The 24,969-nt window shown below is 41.7% G+C and overlaps 1 protein-coding gene across 4 annotated transcripts in view; it reads left to right on the plus strand.

Annotated features, from left to right (window-relative positions):
• The window catches only part of rptor (regulatory associated protein of MTOR, complex 1), a 480,971-nt gene that overhangs the window by 204,175 nt on the left and 251,827 nt on the right, over positions 1-24,969 (plus strand). For all 4 annotated transcript variants that reach the window (XM_061880673.1, XM_061880675.1, XM_061880674.1 and 1 more), the window contains exons 8-9: positions 4,776-4,835; positions 18,697-18,797. In XM_061880673.1, coding sequence (XP_061736657.1) covers positions 4,776-4,835; positions 18,697-18,797 — 161 coding nt within the window. The remainder of the gene's footprint in view (positions 1-4,775; positions 4,836-18,696; positions 18,798-24,969) is intronic.

A 24,969-nucleotide genomic window follows, 5' to 3' on the forward strand; every position in this document is an offset into this window, starting at 1 on the left:
CCGACATTTTATATGTTCCATTGAAAATATAAAACATTACACACGGCGCTCAAAAGTCTGTCAAAATGTTTTAGTAGGACTTTGGTAAGCTATGAAGCCTAACCGCTTGTTGGATTGTACTGTGTTTCAACATAGGTGTATTATTATGGTGTGTGTATAAGGTAAGACATATTATCTGGTGTTTTGTTACGCAATATTATGCAAAAGCAACTGTTCTTACTAGAGATGTCCGATAATGGCTTTTTTGCCGATATCCGATATTCCGATATTGTCCAACTCTTATCAACCAATATATACAGTCATGGAATTCAATTTATTATTATGCCTGATTTTGTTGTGATGCCCCGCTGGATGCATTAAACAATGTAACAAAGTTTTTCAAAAATATATCAACTCAAGTTATGGAAAAAAATGCCAACATGGCACTGCCATATTTATTATTGAAGTCACAAAGTGCATTATTTTTTTTGAACGTGCCTCAAAACAGCAGTTTGGAATTTTGGGACATGCTATCCCTGAGAGAGCATGAGGAGGTTGAGGTGGGCGGGGTTTGGGGCAGCGGGGTTCTGGGTAGGGTATAGCAGGTGGTGTATAATGTAGCGTCCCGGAAGAGTTAATGCTGCAAGGGGTTCTGGGTATTTGTTCTGTTGTGTTTATGTTGTGTTACGGTGCGGATGTTCTCCCGAAATGTGTTTGTGTTTCATTCTTGTTTGGTGTGGGTTCACAGTTTGGCGCATACTTGTAACAGTGTTAAAGTTTATACGGCCACACTCAGTGTGACCTGTATGGCTGTTGACCAAATATGCCTTACCACTCTGTACAGCGGCATTTTAAAAAGTCATACATTTTACTTTTTGAAACCGATATCGATGATTTTGAAACCAATACCGATAATTTCCGAAATTTCATTTTAAAGCATTTATCAGCCGATATCGGACTGCCAATATTATCTAAGTTCTTACCTTCTGGTACCTGCTGATCTGTATTTGGGATCTGCATAAGTCCTGAAAATTTGCATGCATCCGCTTTTGTAGTCCATGCCAAAACTGTTGTCGATGAGTTTTTTCTTTTTCTCTATCTTCTCTGTATGGGACATTCATCCTCCTCTGTTGCCATTTCTAATATAAAGGAGTGTAAAGTTCTCACTTATATCTGTCAGTAAACTCACCATGAAAGCGTTAAAACATACTGGTGTAGTTAGTTTAAATTATTCACTTAAGTAACTTTAGTTATTAGAGCGTTCCGGTCGGACGTTTTTTCACGGGACACATTTCCGGCCTTGATGTTTTTTCCGGATGAGGAGATGCTGCTCCGTTATTGATTGAAGTGAAGTCTAAATGCCATCAAAACAGTTAGCGCCACCTTTTGACACCTCTTCCACTCCCGTCCTTGCACGCTACACCGTTACAACAAAGATGACGGGGAGAAGACGCTGTCGAAGGATGACCCACGTGAATAAGACCCCCCACAAAACGCCGCATCCTGAAGCGACTTGAAGATGATCTGTAAAACATCATCTATGCAACATTTTGACCAATCACATGTTATGTAGACCACAAGGAAGTTATTTACATTTAGAAAAAACTATAAACCAAAAAGGACTCCTTTAATGCGCCATATTTATGAAAAAATATCGAAAATAGACAATAATCAGCTGCGCCCTATGGTCCGGGAAATATGGTATTAAATGATACCGCAATATACATTACTTAACTCACAAGTTACGCAAACTCTGGTCGTCCGCACGAGAGGCGAGTGTGCTGACCACCGAGCTAAAAGCCCGGGCTGGCTAACTCGGGAGCTGTCAGGGGGTGGGGTTTATCAACTAATACCCATGACCACATACCACCCGGTTACATACACTTCATTGTTTTACCCTAATGTCAGACACTCAAGGCCTGGGCTGTGTTGTACTGTCACATGTCCTCATGTGGGATCTCATTATTTTCCAACAGCACGTAGACCTTGCAAGTTCTCAGTCGGGATGGAGAGACTGGATGTGGAAACTTAAGAGTAGCCTTGAATTATTGATCAGCAGAGGTTTTAAACGTGTGGGTGAGCGGACATACCCAAATATGAATATTCTCAGTAACAAGGGTACTATCATTCCATTTGTAGTTGTTTTTAAATATATATTTCAGTTCTCTTCAATTTTTTGTTTTCTCAAATATCTTTTTTTTCTTCCTATTTCTATTGTTACATTTTGAAATGATCTATTGTTGTTAACCAACTCAATTCAATGCATACCAGTGTTACCCCAGAAAATGTGTTAGTTAAGGTGGTGTCTCTCCACCGGACAGACCGGGGAAGGGGGTGGGTAGGTGTAAGGATCGGTGTAACTCGGCCTTTCTCCACCTCGTCGCTGCCACCACAGCCTGGGGTGCAATAGACTACAGACTGTGGTGAAGTAGGCCGGCTTCGTCGCTTGAATAAGCCTACAATTTTTGGTTGTGTTTTCCGCTCCATTATACACAATATATATCTCTATTTTTTCCATGAAGTAAAATCAAAACAGTTGTAGTTACCTGAGATTCTAAATATGTCATTATTGTGACTTACTAAGTCAAAATAATGACTTACAAAGTCAAATTAATGACTTACTGAAAATAAGCGTTTGCAATAAGCGTTTGAGAAAAAGTTAAAATAAATTTAGTTCTTATCTGTACTGTAAAGTTCAAATTTGAATGACAATAAAAAGGAAGTCTAAGTCTAATTATTTAAAATAATTCCATGACAATGCTTTCATTCACAAGTTGCGTGCGAGTTTCTCCATGATGCAAAGTGGGCGTGTTGGGAGAGTAAGAAAAAGAGAAGCATGCGTAACTTTAAACGCATAAAAAACAAAACACTTGACGTATTTCCTTGAATTGCCGCCGGGGCGCTAATTAATTTAAAACCTCTTCTCACTCCAGCACTTACCAAAGGCATGCGGTAAATTTAGGCCTGCGCTTATAAATTTGAGTGTGATGTAAGGATACCATCATGAAAAACACATTTAATAAAAAAAACCTTATTATGGTTTTACCTTTACTTATAAATGAAGTCCATGTGCAGCTCCTTCTGATCAAAAGCATTGAGAACTTGTTTATATAAGTCTTCCTTATCTTTCTTCAGTTTCAAAAGTCTCTCTGTCTCGATGGAGATCTTCCTTAATTACCTCCTGCTTCGATTGAAAGTCCAGTTAAGAAAACTGTTTTATTTTAGAAATGTAATCCTCCATTTTAAAAGTGCAAGCGAGAGGAAAAAATAAACACACGCTGCTCACTCTTGCTGCTTGTTGTCACTCCTTCTGCAGCCGAGTAGTCGCAAGAAGGATCTCTAGCGCCCTCTACCACCAGGAGGCGGGAGTCATTTAATGACTCATATTTGACACACGCAGCTACGGTATATTAATTAAACATAGCTGCTTACTGTTTTTTTAGCATATTCAATAGCTTGGACCTTAAATCCTACTCCATCCATCCATCCATCTTCTTCCGCTTATCCGAGGTCGGGTCGCGGGGGCAGCAGCCTAAGCAGGGAAGCCCAGACTTCCCTCTCTCCAGCCACTTCGTCTAGCTCCTCCCGGGGCATCCCGAGGCGTTCCCAGGCCAGCCGGGAGACATAGTCTTCCCAACGTGTCCTGGGTCTTCCCCGTGGCCTCCTACCGGTTGGGCGTGCCTTAAACGCCTCCCTAGGGAGGCGTTCAGGTGGCATCCTGACCAGATGCCAGAACCACCTCATCTGGCTCCTCTCCATGTGGAGGACTAGCGGCTTTACTTTGAGCTCCTCTTGAATGACAGAGCTTCTCACCCTATCTCTAAGGGAGAGCCCCGCCACACGGCGGAGGAAACTCATTTCGGCCGCTTGTTCCCGTGACCTTGTCCTTTCGGTCATAACCCAAAGCTCATGACCATAGGTGAGCATGGGAATGTAGATCGGCCAGTAAATTGAGAGCTTTGCCTTCTGGCTCAGCTCCTTCTTCACCACAACGGATCGGTACAACGTCCGCATTACTGAAGACGCCGCACCGATCCGCCTGTCCATCTCACGATCCACTCTTCCCTCACTCGTGAACAAGACTCCGAGGTACTTGAACTCCTCCACTTGGGGCAAGGTCTCCTCCCCAACCCGGAGATGGCATGCCACCCTTTTCCGGGAGAGAACCATGGACTCGGACTTGGAGGTGCTGATTCTCATTCCGGTCGCTTCACACTCGGCTGCGAACGCATCCAGCCAGATGAAGCAATCAGGACCACATCATCTGCAAAAAGCAGAGACCTAATCCTGCAGCCACCAAACCAGATCCCCTAAACGCCTTGACTGCGCCTAGAAATTCTGTCCATAAAAGTTATGAACAGAATCGGTGACAAAGGACAGTCTTGGCGGAGTCCAACCCTCACTGGAAACGTGTCCTACTGAATAGCTCTTAATCTTCTTCCCTTTAGGGATTTCAAAATATTGAATTCAGCCTTCTCCATTTTGAAAACGATGACAGGTGAAGTGACGAGTTTGACCCGGCGGAAACTGTAGGGATATGCTGATTATTCTGCGAAACGAGTTGTACCCGGCAGTATTTCTAGGCAGGCGCATACTATATACCCGGCGGCAATTCAAGGAAATACGGTAAGCGCAAATGGGACGGTAGGCCACTGAAGTGAATATCATCTTTGAAGCTATAAGCTTTTAGTAATGCACAACTTGACAGCATGTTGTCTGATGGAAACTCTTCATTGTTGACTATATTGTCTCTTCACTCATTTTCTTCATACATTTTTTCTGTCTTTTTTTTTAAGGTTTTGTATGCAGAAGAGCTCCAAGTTGGTGCCAGGTGTTACGTTGGACCTCATTGAGAAGTAAGTGATATTTAGTGATTCAGACATACTTTTCCACATGTGTCTACAAACTTTTGTACTAAACAGCAAGGTCTTTTGCGATTATCTATAAATAATGTCCCTGTTACCATGTCTACAAACAGGGTGCTTGTCATGTTGATGATAGTCATTGATGAAGTTTCATGGGGTGCATTTCAAACCTCCACCTTCAGTGGAGACTTAATCGACTTAATCCACTTCTAATTAATACCACTACTCTTAATTCACAATTAAACCATCAGTATTATGAAAAGATGCACTATATTGACATGGCAGAGAGAGGCATTTCATCAATTGAATGATGGATATCATTACTACTGCAGCAACAAACCCAGTTAACCCTTTATCTTGGAATGAATGCACACATACATATAGTTTACAATATGAAAAATCATTGCAATCAAGCGTGTTACATGTTAAAATTGTGGTGTTTTGGGGGTGATCAGGATAATGTATTCCATATTTTCCAGACTATAAGGCGCACTTAAGATCCTTTTTATTTTCCTTCAAAACTGGACCATGCGCCTTATTAGCGGTGCCCCTAATCCATCCATCCATCTTCTTTCGCTTATCCGAGGTCGGGTCGTGGGGGTAGCAGCCTAAGCAAGGAAGCCCAGACTTCCCTCTCGCCATCCACTTCGTCCAGCACCCCCCGGGGGATCCCAGGCCAGCCGGGAGACATAGTCTTCCCAAAGTGTCCTGGGTCCTACCCGTGGCCTCCTACCAGTCGGACGTGCCTGAAACACCTCCCTAGGGAAGTGTTCGGGTGGCATCCTGGGCAGATGCCAGAACCACATCATGTGGATCCTCTCCATGCAGAGGAGCAGCGGCTTTACTTTGAGCTTTACTGTCCTGCTGTTCGGTCCGGTGCAGACTGTATTCGAGGAGCACAGGTCAGACGTTCCCCTTAAGGGCCAATGCCATTTCAATGCCTATTTTAACCTTGTAAAATTGTTCTTAGACTGTGAGTGTTTAATATAGTGTAAGATGTTCTGTTAAAATAAAACCAATATTGACATTTTTAGTAGTTCCCTTTATTTGGAAAACTGTTGAAAAGTATCGATATACATTTTAGTACCGGTACTAAATCTTTGGTATCGGGACAACCCTAGTCTGAAGAAAAAAAACAAACATCTTTTCACAGCCCTATTTTCTGTTACATTCGGTTTTATGTGTTAAAAGAAATCCGCAATAAATATTATGGCCCTTTTGTATTTTTGTAAAGGGCTAAACCTAAAAAAAACAGCTGGAGAATAAATTCAACACTTGTTTTCCTTATTGTATAATTCTCTACCTTTATTTTCTGCCTTCGCTTACTCACGTCACTCCTTCCACATACAGCCATTCTTAAATGAGCAAACACACACTTACACTACTCTCACAACAGTTTTACCATCTTTGCTCCAAACCTAGGTAAATATTTCAATAATAAGCATTCAGATATACACAAGGAGTGATTAAAAAGTGACAGGTAATAATTTTGTTACAACTGTCCTGGTGTTCGGTCCGGTGCAGACTGTAGTCGAGGAGCACAGGTCAGACATTCCCCTTCAGGGGCAATGCCATTTCAATGCCTATTTTAACCTTGTAAAATTGTGCTCTGACTGTGTGTGTTTAATATAAGGTAAGATTTTCTGTTAAAATAAAGCCAATATTAGTAGTTCCCTTAATTTGGAAAAAAGTCAAAGTATCGATATACATTTTGGTAGCGGTACTAAATCATTGGTATCTGGACAACCCTAGTCTAAAGAAAAAAAAAATCATCATTTGACAGCTGTAGTTTCTGTTACATTCTGTTTTTCTGTTAAAATAAATCCGCAATAAATATTCTGGCCCTTTAGTATTTTGGAAAAGGGCTAAACCTAAAAAACAAAACAGCTTTAGAATAAATTCCACACTTGTTTTCCTTATTGTATAATTCTCTACTTTTATTTTCTGCCTCCCAGCCAAAGCGGCAGTAGTTTGGCAGATTTAAAGCTCCACATTTCTTCAGCAATGCTCCGTTGCCAACTGGCTAAGTACAAAACATGTTTTTTACTGGTGAAACAAAAACAAACAACTTCGATGTTGCAAAGAGCTTTTTCCAGCTTATTCTCGGCCACACTAGAACTGCCACACTTTCAGGGGTGTCCAAAGTGAGGCCCGGGGACCATTTTTGGCACGCAGCTAGTTGTTTTTCTGGCCCTCGACATGTTCTGAGAATGAAATGGGTTCATTATTAATGAAGTATATTGAGTTATTCAGTATTTCTTCCTTAGGTTTTGTCTTCTTCCTTGGGTGTGATACTCACAATTCTGTATTGAAAAAACATATATTTTGAGTAGACAGCTTATTGTTTGTTTTGCGGTATAGATTTATTATCCACTGATTAAAAAAATATATTTTTTTGTCTCAATTAGAGGTCCCTAACCACCAGGCCTCGGCCGGTGAGAGGACTGAAGTAATTGTCAGTCTTGGCGCTAGGAAATTTCAAAAATCGGGTCCCACTGTAAATTTTTGGGGTCCCACTTTTTTGTAACCGTTTTGAAAACAAAGTAGAGATGCCCGATAATGGATTTTTTGCCGATATCCGATAATCCGATGTTTGGTTGAGCTCACCCACTTTTAAACTATTTTATATGGTAAATGGTGTAATGATAAGTGTGACCAGGAGATGGCAGTCAAACATAAGAGATAAGTGTAGCCTGCACTTTGGTGGGTCTCAAGTAAACAACACCAACATTTTAAATGTTCCGTTGAAAGTATAGAACATTATTAGAGATGTCCAATAATGGCTTTTTTTTTTCAAAAATTCCGATATTGTCCAACTCTTAATGATGGATTTTGATATCAATCGATACCGATAGATACAGTGGTGGAATGAACACATTATTATGCCTAATTCTGTTGTGATGCCCCGCTGGATGCATTAAACAATGTAACGACGTTTTCCCCCAAAAATCAACTTAAAATATGGAGAAAAAATGCCAGCATGCGCGCACTGCCATATTTATTATTGAAGTCACAAAGTGCATTTTTTTTTTTATCATGCCTCAAAACTGCAGCTTGGAATTTTGGGACAAGCATGAGGAGGTTTAGGTCAGGGGGCGAGGGTAGGTATTTTGTATATTGTTTTGTATTGTATTGTATATCGTAGCGTCCTGGATGAGTTAGTGCTGCAAGGGGTTCTGGGTATTTGTCCTGTTGAGCTTATATTGCGTTACAGTGCGGATGTTCTCCCAAAATGTGTTTGTCATTCTTGTTTGGTGTGGCTTCACATATTTGTAACAGTGTTAAAGTTGTTTATACGGCCACCCTCATTGTGACCTGTATGGCTGTTGACCAAGTATGCTTGCATTCACTTGTGTGTGTGGGAAAAGGCATATATATTAGGTGATTGGGCTGGCAGCAAAGGCAGTGCTTTTAAGGTTTATTGGTGCTCTGTACTTCTCCCTGCGTCCGTGTACCACTCCATACAGCGGCGTTTTAAAGTCATAAATTTGACTTTTTGAAACCGGTACTGATCATTTCCGATATCCCTTTTTAAAACATTTATCTCTAGTTTTGGGTTTTGTAAATTCAATGAGCGTTGATTCGAGATACAGGAGTTTTGATACAAGCTCGATCATAGAACAAATTGAGCTTTTTAGTTTAGTTATTACTGTATTTATTTTACTTAAATATTATCTTTTTGTGGTTGTAGACAGTTGTGTTGCATTTATTACTTTATTTTACTGCTAACATTTTCTTTAAACAAAGGCGATTTTTAATTTTAGGTTATTTGCTGGCAAAGTGTCTGCTCGGAAGTGCCAGCAGTGCAATTTACGCCAACGTAAGAACTGCCTTTTGGAGTTCCACCAGGGACCAAACTTTTGTTGATGTTCAATGTTTTACAGTCATATTTCACATTGTAAATGGAATTGAATGTTACATTACTGTCATCGCACTGATAAATTTTACTTTTTGAAACCAATACCGATAATTTCCGATATTGCCGTATTTTTTTAATTATAAGTCACACTTTTTTTCATAGTTTGGGGTGCGACTTATACTCCGGAGCGACTTATGTGCGAAATTATTAACACATTACCGTAAAATATCAAATAATATTATTTATCTAATTCGCGGAAGAGGCGAAGAAAATGTCAGCAATCGTCACACACACGTCAACCAATAAGAATTCGGCGGGGGATTGTCATGGCAGAAGTGCATTGTGGGTCATGAAATGCTAACTGCTATATGCTACTGCCGTAGCTATTAAAATGGATCATTTCATGGTTGACGGTAACTTATAAAAACAGAGAAGGGCTGAACAAAAATGGCACCTCAAAGGAAATCATTTACTGCAGTCTACAAGCTGGACGTAGTGAAATATGCAGCAGAAAACGACAAGAGGAAGCGACGCATACCTTTGGAGTTGGCAGAGTTGTTAAGAAACCAAGACCCTGTGAAGCTTGTCCGTCGCGGCGCTCAGTGCTAGCTCCGCAGCCCTGTCTCTTCATCTGCATCTCCTCCAGTCCCTCCAAACAGATTCTGGTGTGGCAGGAACCCAACAGCTGGTTTCCATGGTCAAAAGGCTCCCGGGAGGCAGATCCAGAAGTCCTCAAAAAAGCTCGGCAGAAGTCACAAAAGTGCCACCCCTTGTCACACAGTCCTAAAATGATTGGTGATTGGTGCACAGACAGTCACCACAGCATCCTTGACAGAAATCGGGTCAGGATCCAGTGGCATGGAGTCCAAGACGACTGGGGACCCTTTTCTGCTGCAGCCTTCTGCCGCCTTTGCAGCCGTTGTGGTAGTTGTTTAAATCTACCGTCTTCCGCCGTTCAGCTCTTCACCGTATCCATGGCTAGGGGGCAGTCAGGTACTAGGCCTTTGCCAAGGGCCACCTGGGGTAACTGTAGTAAAGGGGTTAACCTCCTAGTGCCCCAAGACCCCATAGAGGAGCCTCCACTGGCGGATGCACTTTAACGTCATGCCCAGGACACAAACCTACCTGGTATTGATGAAGTGTCATACCAAAACTGGAAAACCCACAAGGGTAAGCATTCATCTTTGACGTATTACATAATTTAAAATGATTTTTGAGCAGTTAATCAAATTCACTATTCATCCTTGTGTTGGCCATCTGTGCCATCCTTCTGTCTCGGCTTCCCACGTATACCCAACACACTTTATGGCAACATCCAGTCGCAATGGTCTTTCAGATGCATGTAAGACCGTCACGACACAGAATGCACGAGGATTGTCCACGCTCACCGTGCACTCACGTGTCGACTGGCTGAAGTTCTCTCTCGAGCAGCACTATTTAGCACTTGAAAACTTCTCTTGCAGTCGCTCACTTTTACCTTGTATGCAGTTCACTTGGTGTTATTGGAGAGGCAAGTTTGGGGAGCACAAAGAGGTTGAAAGTCCAGTCCGTAGTGGAATTAACATAATAGTGAGAGAGTCCAGTCCATAGTGGATTTAACATAGTAGTGAGAGAGTCCAGTCCATAGTGGATCTAACATAATAGTGTGAGAGTCCAGTCCATAGTGGTTCTAACATAATAGTGAGAGTCCAGTCCATAGTGGATCTAACATAATATTGTGAGAGTCCAGTCCATAGTGGATCTAACATAATAGTGTGAGATTTCAGTCCATAGTGTATTTAACATAATAGTGTGAGAGTCCAGCCCATAGAGGATCTAAAATAATAGTGTGAGAATCCAGTCCATAGTGGATATAACATAAAAATGAGAGAGTCCAGTCCATAGTGGATCTAACATAATATTGCGAGACTCCAGTCCATAGTGGATCTAACATAAGAGTGTGAGATTTCAGTCCATAGTGTATTTAACATAATAGTGTGAGATTCCAGTCCATAGAGGATCTAAAATAATAGTGTGAGAGTCCAGTCCATAGTGGATTTAACATAAAAGTGAGAGAGTCCAGTCCATAGTGGATCTAACATAATAGTGCGAGAGTCCAGTCCATAGTGGTTCTAACATAATAGTGAGAGTCCAGTCCATAGTGGATCTTACATAGTAGTGAGAGTCCAGTCCATTGTGGATCTAACATAATAGTGTGAGATTCCAGTCCATAGAGGATCTAAAATAATATTGTGACAGTCCAGTCCATAGTGGATCTAACATAATAGTGTGAGAGTTCAGTCCATAGTGGATTTAACATAATAGTGAGAGAGTCCAGTCCATTGTGGATCCACCATAATAGCGTGAGAGTCCAGTTCATAGTGGATCTAACAAAATAGTGAGAGTCCTGTCCATAGTGGATCTAACATAATGGTGTGAGAATCCAGTCCATAATCGATCTAACATAATAGTGTGAGAGTCCAGTTCATAGTGGATCTAACATAATAGTGTGAGAGTCAAGTCCATAGTGGTTCTAACATAATAGTGAGAGTCCAGTCCATAGTGGATCTAACACAATAGTGAGAGTCATGTCCATAGTGGATCTAACACAATATTGTGAGATTCCAGTCCATAGAGGATCTAAAATAATAGTGTGACAGTCCAGTCTATAGTGGATCTAACATAATAGTGTGAGAGTCCAGTCCATAGTGGATCCAACATAATAGGAGAGTCCAGTCCATAGTGGATCTAACATAATAGGAGAGTCCAGTCCATAGTGGATCTAACATAATAGTGAGAGTCCAGTCCATAGTGGATCTAACATAATAGTGATAGTCCAGTCCATAGTGGATCTAACATAATATTGTGAGAGTCCAGTCCATAGTGGTTCTAACATAATAGTGGGAGTCCAGTCCATAGTGGATCTAACATAATAATGAGAGTCCAGTCCATAGTGGATTTTACATAATAGTGAGAGTCCAGTCAACAGTGGGTCCAGCAGGAGACTATCCTGAGAGGAGACAGGTCCTCTGCCCAGAGATGTCCCCAACCGATGCACACGGTCTGGGAGATGTTGGCCCACACTCCACCCACTGGGCTCCTTGCTCTGCCCTGGAAACAACATACGTTCACTCAGCCATACATAATGAAGTCAGGCACCTAGAATCTATATAAATAAAGGATTTCGCGCCCCCTCACCCCAGTTGCAAGTCCCTAGTTTTGCGTGTGGTAATAATATATTCTCAAATGTGCTTTGCTGATGTTTTTTTTTTCTGGTCTCACCCCATAGGTGCTTAGTAGCGGAATTTTGCTTTTTTCTCCTCCTCTTCCTCGACCTTCTTTCCTACATTTTTATGTGATGGCGAACCATTAGTCTTCCTGTTCTGTCTACTGCATGTCTGTTTTTGAATGGGTTGTACTAAAAAACATTTTTTTTTCCATTTTTCAGTGCAATGACTGTAATGTTCCATTCCATTTACAATGTGAACCATGACTGGATAACATAGAACATCAACAAAAGTTCCCTGGTTCTACTCCAAAATATCACATTGTGTCCAATATTTTCCACAAAGATAAAATAAGTCATATTTTAGGTTCATTTAATAGTTAAAACATTAAAATATAGGATCCTATATTCTAAGATATGACTCATTATTATCTGAACAAAATGCAGTTTTCTTTACTGATATCATCTCCATAGCCTGTGTGTACCAGTCCGTACGAGACGGACTATCAACATCTATCCATTTTTTTAATATTACCTAGTAGAGATGGGCGGTTTGCGGTCTCATCCGCGGAGTCCGCGGATAAACCGCGGGTCGGGCGGGTGACATGACGAAAAAATAGATTTTAAATAGATTCGGGCGGGTGGCGGTTGAACCATTTAGAAATATTTGATATACATGCTGCTAGCGGGGTGTATAAAATAGTCAGGATTTGTCATGGATGCAAAGGATTCTGGGTATTTGTTGTGTTGCATTTATGTTGTGTTACTGTGAGGATGTTCTCCCAAAATGTGTTTGTCATTCTTGTTTGGTGTGGCTTCACAGCGTGCCGCATATTAATAAGAGTGTTAAAATTGTTTATATCACAACCATCAGTGTACTCTGTATCACCCAGTATGCCTTTCAATCTTGTACGTGTGTTTGAGGAAGCTGCATACAGCATGTTGCTGGACTGGCAAACGGTTCGCACATGATGTATAAGGCGTCAAAGGCAATGGCTTCACAGCACGCCCCTTTTCTTGTTATCTGGATGAGCACCATCAGATATTCGCGAGAACGTTAGCGGCTCCCATTGCCTTCTTTACTTTGTGACACGGGTCAAACTAGCTCTTTTAGTGGTAAAGGTCGCCGATTCCGGATATATACCAACGGGCGGGCGGTTGCGGTTCTGATAAAATATTGGTTTGGGTGGATGCCGGGTGGATGACGACTTTAGTGATGCGGTTGCGGATTATATAATTGCCTATCCGCGCATCTCTAATACCTAGACATGTCTGATAATGGCTTTTTCGCCGATATTCCGATATTGTCCAAGTCTTAATTACCGATTGTGATATCAACCGATACCGATATATACAGTGGTGGAAATAACACATTATTATGCCTAATTTTGTTGCGATGCCCCGCTGGATGCATTAAACAATGTAACAAGGTTTTCCCTCCCAAAAAAATAAACTCAAGTTATGGGGAAAAAAATGCCAACATGGCACTGCCATATTTATTATTGAAGTCACAAAGTGCATTATTTTTTTTTTTTAACATGCTTTAAAACAGCAGCTTGGAATTTGGGACATGCTCTCCCTGAGATAATCCTGATACTCACTACAACTATGGGAAATACTATACTTGGACTTTCACAAAGTGCATAATTTTTTAAACATGCCTCAAATCAACAGCTATAAAAACAATGAAGGCACACAACTTCAGTCCAGAGTATACTAGAGTCATAAAATAAACAATAACATAGTCTTCCTTTAGTGAAAGACTGCCTGGCATACTGTATAATAGGAATTTATAAACTGGGCTCAATCTGCCCTGCTCTAATGTATTTGTATGAGTAACACGTGCTGCAAGCTGGTGGTGAGTGCTTGAAGTGGCCTAGCAGTCAGCCAGAGCTTCTGAAATGCTGCGTTGAGACAGGGCACCTCCGCTCACTGCAAGCTGCTTTCGGTGTTTACATTTCATCCATCTTCCATCTTCTACTTTTATTCATCGTGTATCTCCTTATGATTCTTGAAGAGTTTGGAGATCAAATCGCTCGTATTAAAGGAAGGCGTCATGGTTCCTCCTCGCATAACCAACTTTTTGTAGTCATTGAAAATTGCAGTTTTTTTTAATCCGTCAGAGACACTTTAAAATAATCCCAAACCATAGACATGGTGTCGTTAGTCAGTCACTGATCAAGTTTGCTTGTTAGCCACGGCTACAGCACCGGCAACAACACACTCCTGTTGTTGTTATGCTGCACTCGCGGTGGTTTGATGAGGTCATCAAGCGTCGCCAGTAAACCTCTCATGCTGTTGTGTGTGGGAGAGGGGAGGGGCTGCCGAGTGGGATATGTACCGCTCCGTACAGCAGCGTTTTAAAAAGTCATCAATTTTACTTTTTGAAACCGATACGGACAATTTACGATATTACATTTTAAAGCATTTATCGACCAATATTATCGGACATCTGTATTATTACCCTTTTTGTTATGATGCATATTTAACGAAATGCATTATTAATTTTTTTGATGACTGGTTACTAAACTGATGGGGTGTCAGATGGGCATCTTTGCCAACCCTCCCGAATTTTCCGGGAAACTCCCGAATTTCAGTGCCTCTCCCGAAAATCTCCCGGGACAACCATTCTCCCGAATTTCTCCCGATTTCCAGCCGGACCTGAGAGAGGACAGCCTGTCGTCACGTCCACTTTTGCCAGCCCAGTCACGTGATAACTTCTACGGCTTTTGGAGCTCAGTGCGCAACTGCACACACAAGAAGGAGACTATTATATATGTCTCCGTTATCCATAGGTTTATCTATAACCCATAAAGTAGGCAGGCACGTAGCTATTTCTCAGCGTGTGTTTATTCCAGCCGGCACGTTCATACACTGACACACAACATCCGGAATCCCATCATGCATTGCTTCAAAACTACGGCAAGTAGTAATGTCCAAAAACATAACAGAGGTGAAGCAAAAGAACGAAGAAGAGACAGTCATGGCGACGACGAGTAAGAAGAAGAATTATGCCTGCAGGGAGAGATGAAAGATTCCAGACTCTGGTGCATTTGAGGAATGCCCTTTTGTGCGTGCTCATCCATGCGGACTTGACACTCGCCGAGAGTGGAGTCGGCTCTCTTGGTTGCTTTGTTGGGTCTGCTCCTGTCTCTGGCCATGCTCTCTCCACCCCGGCAGACGACGGCGTGGAACACCGCAGAGGCCACCACAGTGATATGTTTCTTTTACTTTTTATTCAATTGGCTGGTTGCATCAGCTCCGCTACTGTAATGTCTTTCATGTCCTTTGTGTTCTTTGACGTTTGATGTTTCCCTCTTACACACATGTGAGAGGTATGTGTACTATGGCTATGAGTTTTTTTTTTACCCTTGGCCTCAGTCTGGACCCCCTCTCCAGGGGCCCAGGCTTAGACCGATTTTTAAATTTTATTTTAATCTTTTATTTTTTTTCTCCCATTGCCCCCACTTGTTTACCTGTAGCTCACCATTTTTGTAAGAGTCGGTGGAAGTTGGCAGACCCGTCAGCAATACTGTTTTGTCTCGTTGTAATGTTTGTCTGATCTTGAATGGGATTGTGCTGAAAATTTTAATCTCCCCTCGGGGATTAATAACGTATGTCTGATTCTGATCTGATTCTTGAAGATAATCCTGGTTAAAGGACTGTTGTGGGAATTTATGTTTGTTTCAAAATAGCCATGCTTTTTAGGGGACGGCTGTTATAAATTCCCTTTGTCAGTGATTAAGATTGAAGATAAAGTTCCCTATTTAATGTGTTAATTTTTGAATATAATTGACTATTATTGTTGACGTAACAAGCTATTAATATAGTCATGCACCTTTTAAGTTGAGTCTGTTTAAGTCAGGCAGTTTACCGGGGAGCTATGTTTACTTCTCGGGGTCCTTGAGTCGGTGTGTAGAACAGTATGTATGTGAGAGTGTACTTAGCTGCTGCTGCTAAAAGTTACATATAAAGAAGTTGAAACGTAAAAACCGTGTCCTTATTCCCTTACCAGAGTACGCTCATGGGTGAAGAGTCCCAGCACAACAACAACAACATGAGTTTATCCATATGGTTTTTTAATGATATGGGCTCATTGTTTTTCCACCATAGAAGTGTGTCAAAATCTAGTTATAAATGCAATATGGACTTAAATCTGCTGTAATAAAACACATTTGTTAACACTTTAGCCCTGCCTGACTCTTCGAGGAGAGGCTGCTTGAATGCGGTGGTGACGCTTCAAATGGGTTAGCATGTGTTATGAGAGTAGCGTACGTGTGTGTGTGGCCCTTTATTATGTGACAGCATGTAAGGTGAGTGTATGGGCGAGCGAGGTGAGGGAGCGGTAGCGCGAATGCGGGGAGTGGCTAGTGTTTTGTTCGATTGGCTTTGTCCAAGACCTCAATAAAGCCACAATTTGCAACTAATCGCCAGACTCTTCATTTACCCTGGAGTCCGGAGCTGTGGAGACCCACTGCCAGATAGAGTGAAGTGTGTTGCCCCCCAGAATACATCAGCCCTGGAGGAGTGTCTCCCCTCACTCCTCGACTACGGTCTGGGAGCCGGAAGCAGGAAAGGTGCAACACATGTTTGACGTGTTGTCGGAAGCAGCTGCTGAACAATGTCGGCAAACTTCCGTCCTCCATTGTTGTATCACGCAGCCAAAGTGTTCCCAAAGGGGAGATGTTAACGAGGCAGGAGGGTCTTCCAGCTCTGGCTTTTACATCTTGTCCTAGCCCGGTCGCTGCTAGCATGTGTACTCGTTCGTTACACCTCCGAACCGAAACCCCGGTACCGAAACGGTTCAATACAAATACACACACTGTTACACCCCTAGTATATATATATATATATATATATATATATATATATATATATATAGATATATATATATATCTATATATATGTATATGTATATGTATATGTATATATATATATGTATATGTATATGTATATATATATATATATATATGTATATGTATATATATATATATGTATATGTATATGTATATATATATATGTATATATATATGTATATATATATATGTATATATATATATGTGTATATATATATATATATATATATATGTATATATGTTTTGGACTGAAGCAGGGAGATGTCATCATGTCATCTTTAATGCTGGCGTCTCTACATTGGCGACCCTTAGGTTAGATCTGGTTTCAAAGTGCTCAGTGACCAAATATTTAAAGGGGAACATTATCACAATTTCAAAAGAGTTAAAAACAATAAAAATCTGTTCCCAGAGGCTTGTTGTATTTTTTGAAGTTTTTTTCAAAATTTTACCGGTTCCGGAAAATCCCTAAATAAAGCTTTATAGTGCCTTTTTTTCGCTATCTTCGAAACCACTATCCATTTCCTTGTGACGTCATACAGGGGCTGCCAATACAAACAACATGGCGGTTACCATGGCAAGATATAGCGACTTTAGCTCGGATTCAGACTCGGATTTCAGCAATTTAAGCGATTCAACAGATTACGCATGTATTGAAACAGATGGTCGGAGTATGGAGGCAGATAGCGAAAACGAATTTGAAGAAGAAATTGAAGCTATTGAGCGAATAGCTATTGGCGCTATTCGGCCATAGCGTGGGTGTACCTAATGAAGTGGCCCATAGCATGGCTGCCTTATTAGCATCGCCGGTAAAATGTGCGGACCAAACGATCAGGACTTTCGCATCTTGAGACACTGGAGCAACTTAAATCCGTCGATTGGTAAGTGTTTGTTTCGCATTATATGTGGGTATCTAGTTTCAAATGTACATACAGCTAGCGTAAATAGCATGTTAGCATCAATTAGCGTAGCATGTTAGCATCGATTATCTGGCAGTCATGCCGTGAACAAATATTTCTGATTAGCACATAAGTCAACAACATCAACAAAACTCACCTTTGTGATTTCGTTGACTTAATCGTTGCAAATGCATCTGCAGGTTATCCATACATCTCTGTGCCATGTCTGTCTTAGCATCGCCGGTAAAATGTGCAGACACTCTGGTACATTCAATCGGGGTCTGGCGGCAGATTTCTTGCCAGTGGTGCAACTTGAATCCCTCCCTGTTAGTGTTGTTACAACCTCCGACAACACACCGACGAGGCATGATGTCTCCAAAGTTCCAAAAAATAGTCGAAAAAACAGAAAATAACAGAGCTGAGACCCGGTGTTTGTAATGTGAAAATGAATATGGCGGGTGTGTTACCTCGATGACGTCACGTTCTGACGTCATCGCTAAAAGACCGATAAACAGAAAGCCGTTTAATTTTCCAAAATTCACCCATTTAGATTTCGGAAATGGGTTAAAAAAATAAATGGTCTTTTTTCTGCAACATCATGGTGTATATTGACGCTTGCATAGGTTTGGTGATAATGTTCCCCTTTAACGATAACGACAAATCTTTCGAACCCTCACCTAGTTTGCACTCTCATCGACGTGCACTTCTGATTGTTCCGATGGTTGGACACTCGGGGACCGTCTGCCTATATTTGGATTATTCTCTCGGAAAATGCAAATCTTGCATCTGTTTTTTTCTTCCAGCGTGTGTCTTCATTTCACTTTTTACAACTATGAACAATTGTATAATCAGGCATGAATATTCATAGTGCGTTTGCATTATCGGTCCGTTTCAACGAATTAGAAACCTGCAAATGTAAATACCTCAAAGGTGTTGCGGTGACAGTTCTGATCGATTGCCACTTTGTTCTCTGAGTCATGGACGTGACATGCTGCGAGCCGCTGACACCGAGCCATCTGCGTTGTGCTGTGTGCAGGATCCCCGGCAGGCTCAACGACAGGCGCACTCCCCTCGGAGAACTGAACTGGATCTTCACGGCCATTACTGATACCATCGCCTGGAACGTGCTGCCCAGAGGTGAGACACTGCACGCACAGCCGGACATGGTGAAACATCCCCAGCAGTTAAAAATTAAAGCTTATAGTAAGGCTTGAATAACAGTAAAATGGGTGGTATGCATGTGTGTTAAGAGACTGGGCTGGGGAAACGGACAAACTACAAACCCCGTTAGATGTAAATATAAACGGAATATAATGATTTGAAAATAATTTTCAACCCATATTCAGTTGAATATGCTACAAAGACAACATATTTGATTATCAAACTGATAAACATTTTTTTTGGACAAATAATCATTAACTTTAGAATTTGATGCCAGCAACACGTGACAAAGAAGTTGGGAAAGGTGGCAATAAATGCTGATAAAGTTGAGGAATGCTCATCAAACACTTATTTGGAACATCCCGCAGGTGTGCAGGCTAATTGGGAACAGGTGGGTGCCATGATCGGGTATAAAAACAGCTTCCCAAAAAATGCTCAGTCTTTCACAAGAAAGGATGGTGCGAGGTACACCCCTTTGTCCACAACTGCGTGAGCAAATAGTCAAACAGTTTAAGAACAATGTTTGTCAAAGTGCAATAACAAGAAATTTAGGGATTTCAACATCTACGATCCATAATATCATCAAAAGGTTCAGAGAATCTGAAGAAATCACTCCACGTAAGCGGCATGGCCGGAAACCAACATTGAATGACCGTGACCTTCGATCCCTCAGACGGCACTGTATCAAAAACCGATAACAATCTCTAAAGGATATCACCACATGGGCTCAGGAACACTTCAGAAAACCACTGTCAATAAATACAGTTGGTCGCTACATCTGTAAGTGCAAGTTAAATCTCTACTATGCAAAGCGAAAGCCATTTATCAACAACATCCAGAAACGCCGCCGGCTTCTCTGGGCCGGAGATCATTTAAGATGGACTGATGCAAAGTGGAAAAGTGTTCTGTGGTCTGACGTGTCCACATTTCAAATAGTTTTCGGAAATATTTTTGACATCGTGTCATCTGGACCAAAGGGGAAGCGAACTATCCAGTCTGTTATCGACGCAAAGTTCAAAATCCAGCATCTGTGATGGTATGGGGGTGCATTAGTGCCCAAGGCATGGGTAACTTACACATCTGTAAAGGCACCATTAATGCTGAAAGGTACATACAGGTTTTGGAACAACATATGCTGCCATTCAGCACGTGTTACAACAGCGTGGCTTCGTAAAAAAGGAGTGAGGGTACTTTCCTGGGCTGCCTGAAGTCCATACCTGTCTCCCATGGAAAATCTGTGGCACATTATGAAGGGTAAAATATGACAGTGGAGACCCCGGACTGTCGAACCACTGAAGCTCTACATAAAACAAGAATGGGAAAGAATTCCACTTTCAAAGCTTCAACAATTAGTTTCCTCAGTTCCCAAACGTTTATTGAGTGTTGTTAAAAGAAAAGGTGATGTAACACAGTGGTGAACATGCCCTTTCCCAACTACTTTGACACGTGTTGCAGCCATGAAATTCTAAGTTAATTATTATTTGCAAAAAAAAAAAGTCTATGAGTTTAAACATCAAATATCTTGTCTTTGTAGTGCATTCAACTGAATATGAGTTGAAAAGGATTTGCAAATCATTGTATTCTGTTTATATTTACATCTAACAGAATTTCCCAACTCAAATGGAAACGGGGTTTGTATTAGAAAGTGTCTTCCATGCTACACACGTCCACAGAGCCACTCCTAGCTTCAGTTACAATGTGACCATGCTGACGGCTGCCACAGCCTATTAAACCTCCCAGGGTTCAACTGCTAATGAAGCAGCCCGCGTCAGGGAGACTCCCGGTAACGAATCTCGTCACACCTAATTCACATCATGGAGAAGACTGTGCAGCACACACACGTCCATCTCCACGTTCAAACATTTGACACATTAAAAAGTGGTCTGACAGAGCTGGAATGATGTCTGTCATATTGTCATATCTGGACACAAACTGTACAGTTCCACTCCGCATTGTTCAATTTACCATGTCAACTATTTATTGTCCAAATGTACAAACATCCAACAGACTACCCGTTTATATATTTTGTAAATAAATATAATTTACTAACAGGGTTTTGAGTGCAACTGTAATTATCCTGACATCAATAGATGCCATTGATCTGTAGGAAATGTGCCTTCTCCCATCTTGATTAATTAGTACTAGAGAGGTCTGCTGATATTATTGGCCTATAAATGCTTTAAAATGTAACATCGGAAATTATGGGTATTGGTTTCAGAAAGGAAAATGTATGACTTTTTAAAACACAGACGTAGGGAGAAGTACGGAGCGCCAATAAACCTTGAAGGCACTCCCTTTCAATGCCGGCCCTATCACATAATATCTACAGCTTTTCACACACACAAGTGAATGCAAGTCATACTTGGTCGACAGCCATACAGGTTACACTGAGGGTGGCCGTATAAATATGCGCCACACAGTGAACCCACACCGAACAAGAATGACAAACACATTTCGAGAGAACATCCGCACCGTAACACAACATAAACACAACAGAAAAAAATGCCCAGACCCCCTTGCAGCACTAACTCTTCCAGGACGCTACAATATAAAACCCCCGTTTTGAGTAAAAAAAAAAAAAATGCACTTTGTGACTTCAATAATAAATATGGCAGTGCCATGTTGGCATTGTTTCCATAACTTGAGTTGATTTAATTCGCAAAACCTTGTTACATTGTTTAATGCATCCAGCGGGGCATCACAACAAAATTAGGCATCATAATGTGTTCATTCCACCACTGTAATGATCGGTATCGGTTGATATCAGAATTGGTAATTAAGAGTTGGACACTATCGAAATATCGGATATCGGCAAGAAAGCCATTATCGGACATCTCTAGATTCAGTCCATCAATCCCAATCCTCCAGTCTTTTATCTCCTGAGAACATGAAACATGAATGTTGCATTAGAGCAGGGGTTCTTATCCTTTTTGACCTCAGGGCCCAACAGAAGGGACTGGGGCCCCACTCAAATATTACCACTGAATTAATATTAATTAACACTAATAATATCTTATCTATTACAGTTTAACAGGTAAACAACCTTGATTAGGCTTCACGGTGGCAGAGGGGTTAGTGCGTCTGCCTCACAATACGAAGGTCCTGCAGTCCTGGGTTCAAATCCAGGCTCGGGATCTTTCTGTGTGGAGTTTGCATGTTCTCCCCGTGAATGCTTGGGTTCCCTCCGGGTACTCCGGCTTCGAACCCACCTCCAAAGACATGCACCTGGGGATAGGTTGATTGGCAACACTAAATTGGCCCTAGTGTGTGAATGTGATTGTGAATGTTGGCCCTGTGATGAGGTGGCGACTTGTCCACGGTGTACCTCGCCTTCCGCCCGATTGTAGCTGAGATAGGCGCCAGCGCCTCCCGCGACACCGAAAGGGAATACGCGGTAGAAAATGGATGGATGGACAACCTTGATTAGGACTGGGCGATATGGGCTTTTATTAATATCTCAATATTATTAGGCCATGTCACGATACACCATATATATCTCCTTATTTTGCCTTAGCCTTGAATGAACACTTGATGCATATAATCACAGCAGTATGACGATTCTATGTGTCTACATTAAAACATTTTTCTTCATACTGCATTAATATATACTATTTTTAAACTTTCATGCAGAGAAGGAAATCACAACTAAGTCAATTGACCAAAAGTGTATTTATTAAACAGTTATTAGCAGGTGACTTTTCAAATGATGCTACATATGAGCAGTAATGCTACTTCTGGTAGCAACACTTGTGCCCCACACATGACAAATTAAAGTTGTCTATTCGACATATTCCCGCTTGAAGCCGAACCACCGCCAGACGATGGACCCCTGCTGTTTTTCTTGGGAATTAACAACCCGCTAGCATCATAGCTAACATTAGCCACGCCGCGACATCTCCGCTGGGCGAGGGCCTATTCGTATGACGTATGACGTGACAGTAAGTGACCTATGAATGTGCGCCTGCTTGTCTGTGAGGAGACAGGAAAGAGCGAAGAGAGTGTAACGCCAGCAGCTGCGTGAGAACGTCTACTCAAATATTACAATAGTCATTTTCTATATCGCACAGAGACAAAGCCGCGATATATATCGTATATCGATATATCGCCCAGCCCTAGGCGAGGTACACCCCTTTGTCCACAACTGCGTGAGCAAATAGTCAAACAGTTTAAGAACAACGTTTCTCAAAGTGCAATTGCAAGAAATTTAGGGATTTCAACATCTACGCTCCATAATATCATCAAAAGGTTCAGAGAATCTGGAGAAATCACTCCACGTAAGCGGCATGGCCGGAAACCAGCATTGAATGACCGTGACATTCGATCTCTCAGACGGAACTGTATCAAAAACCGACATCAATCTCTAAAGCAGGGGTCGGGAACCTTTTTGGCTGAGAGAGCCAAGAAGCCAAATATTTTAAAATGTATTTATGTAAGAGCCATATAATATGTTTTGTAAAAACATTGTTATTCTGAAGCTCACTGTGGAGGGGGTCGTGGCCTGCGGGCCTGCAGCGAAGCAGGGTGTTGCCAGGATCAGCCTCGAAATCAGCGACAGGTGCGTAGATAGCACATCCGGGCCTTGTTATCTAATCACCTGCCGCTCGGTTATAAGCAGCAGCCAGGAGGAGAGACGGGGTTGGGGCTGGAGCCAAAGCACAAGCGAGGACGAAAGACAAAAAGACAATTGCTGGAAAGCAACTGAGAGACTTATTGAAAAATAAAACAATATTGTAACCCTGAAACAGGCTCTCATGTTGGTGCTTGGTGGTCTGAAGAACCCCCAGGAGGGCAAACCCCACACTAACCAATAGTAAATAAATAACTTCCTACCATTAATGCAACTTCTTAAACAGGTGCGGTAGAAAAGGGATGGATGGATTAAAAATGCATGAGAATGTTTTATATTTTGAACATTATTTTTAACACTGTGATTACAAGTGGAATTATTCATTACTTATCGTGTTAAGCAATGTCAGCTCAGATTTATCTGAGATCCAGATGCAGTCATCAAAAGAGCCACATCTGGCTCTAGAGCCATAGGGTCCCTACCCCTGCTCTAAAGGATATTACCACATGGGCTCAGGAGCACTTCAGAAAACCACTGTCACTGAATACAATTTGTCGCTACATCTGTAAGTGTAAGTTAAAGCTCTACTATGCAAAGCGAAAGTCATTTATCAACAACATCCAGAAAATCCAGAAATGTCGCTGGCGTTTCTGGGCCCCGAGATCATCTAAGATGGACTGATACAAAGTCGAAAAGTGTTCTGTGGTCTGACGAGTCCACATTTCAATTTGTTTTTGGAAATATTTGACATTGTGTCATCTGGACCAAAAGGGAAGCAAACCATCCAGACTGTTATCGACGCAAAGTTCAAAAGCCAGCATCTGTGATGGTATGGGGGTGCATTAGTGCCCAAGGCATGGGTAACTTACACATCTGTGAAGGCACCATTAGTGCTGAAAAGTACATACAGGTTTTGGAACAACATATGCTGGCAGCTGAGTGCCGTCTTTTTCATGGACGCCCCTGCTTATTTCAGCAAGACAATGCCAAGCCACATTCAGCATGTGTTACAACAGCGTGGCTTTCTAAAAAAAGAGTGCGGGTACTTTCTTGGCCCGCCTGCAGTCCAGACCTGTCTCCCATGGAAAATGTGTGGCGCATTATGAAGCGTAAAATACGACATCGGAGACCCTGGACTGTTGAACGACTGAAGCTCTACATCAGGGGTGTCAAACTCAAATACAGAGTGGGCCAAAATTTAAAACTGAACAAAGCCGCGGGCCAAGGTTGAACAAATTAACCTTTTAATAGGGACCCAAACAAGTTCTGCATTAAAGTTGCGTTAATGGTAAGAAGTTATTTATTTACTATTGGTTAGTGTGGGGCTTGCCATACTGGGGGTTCTTCAGACCACCAAGCACCGACATGAGAGCCTCTTTCAGGGTTACAATATTGTTTTATTTTTCAATGAGTCTCTCAGTTGCTTTCCAGCAATTGTATTTTTCTCTTTCGTTCTCGCTCGCGCTCTGGCTCCAGCCCCAACCCCGTCTCTCCTCCTGGCTGCTGCTTATAATAGAGCGACAGGTGATTTGATAACAAGGCGTACCAGTCGCTGATTTCGAGGCCGGTCCTGGCACACGC

The sequence above is a fragment of the Nerophis ophidion genome, linkage group LG20 (genome assembly GCF_033978795.1).
Source record: "Nerophis ophidion isolate RoL-2023_Sa linkage group LG20, RoL_Noph_v1.0, whole genome shotgun sequence".
Taxonomy (NCBI): domain Eukaryota; kingdom Metazoa; phylum Chordata; class Actinopteri; order Syngnathiformes; family Syngnathidae; genus Nerophis; species Nerophis ophidion.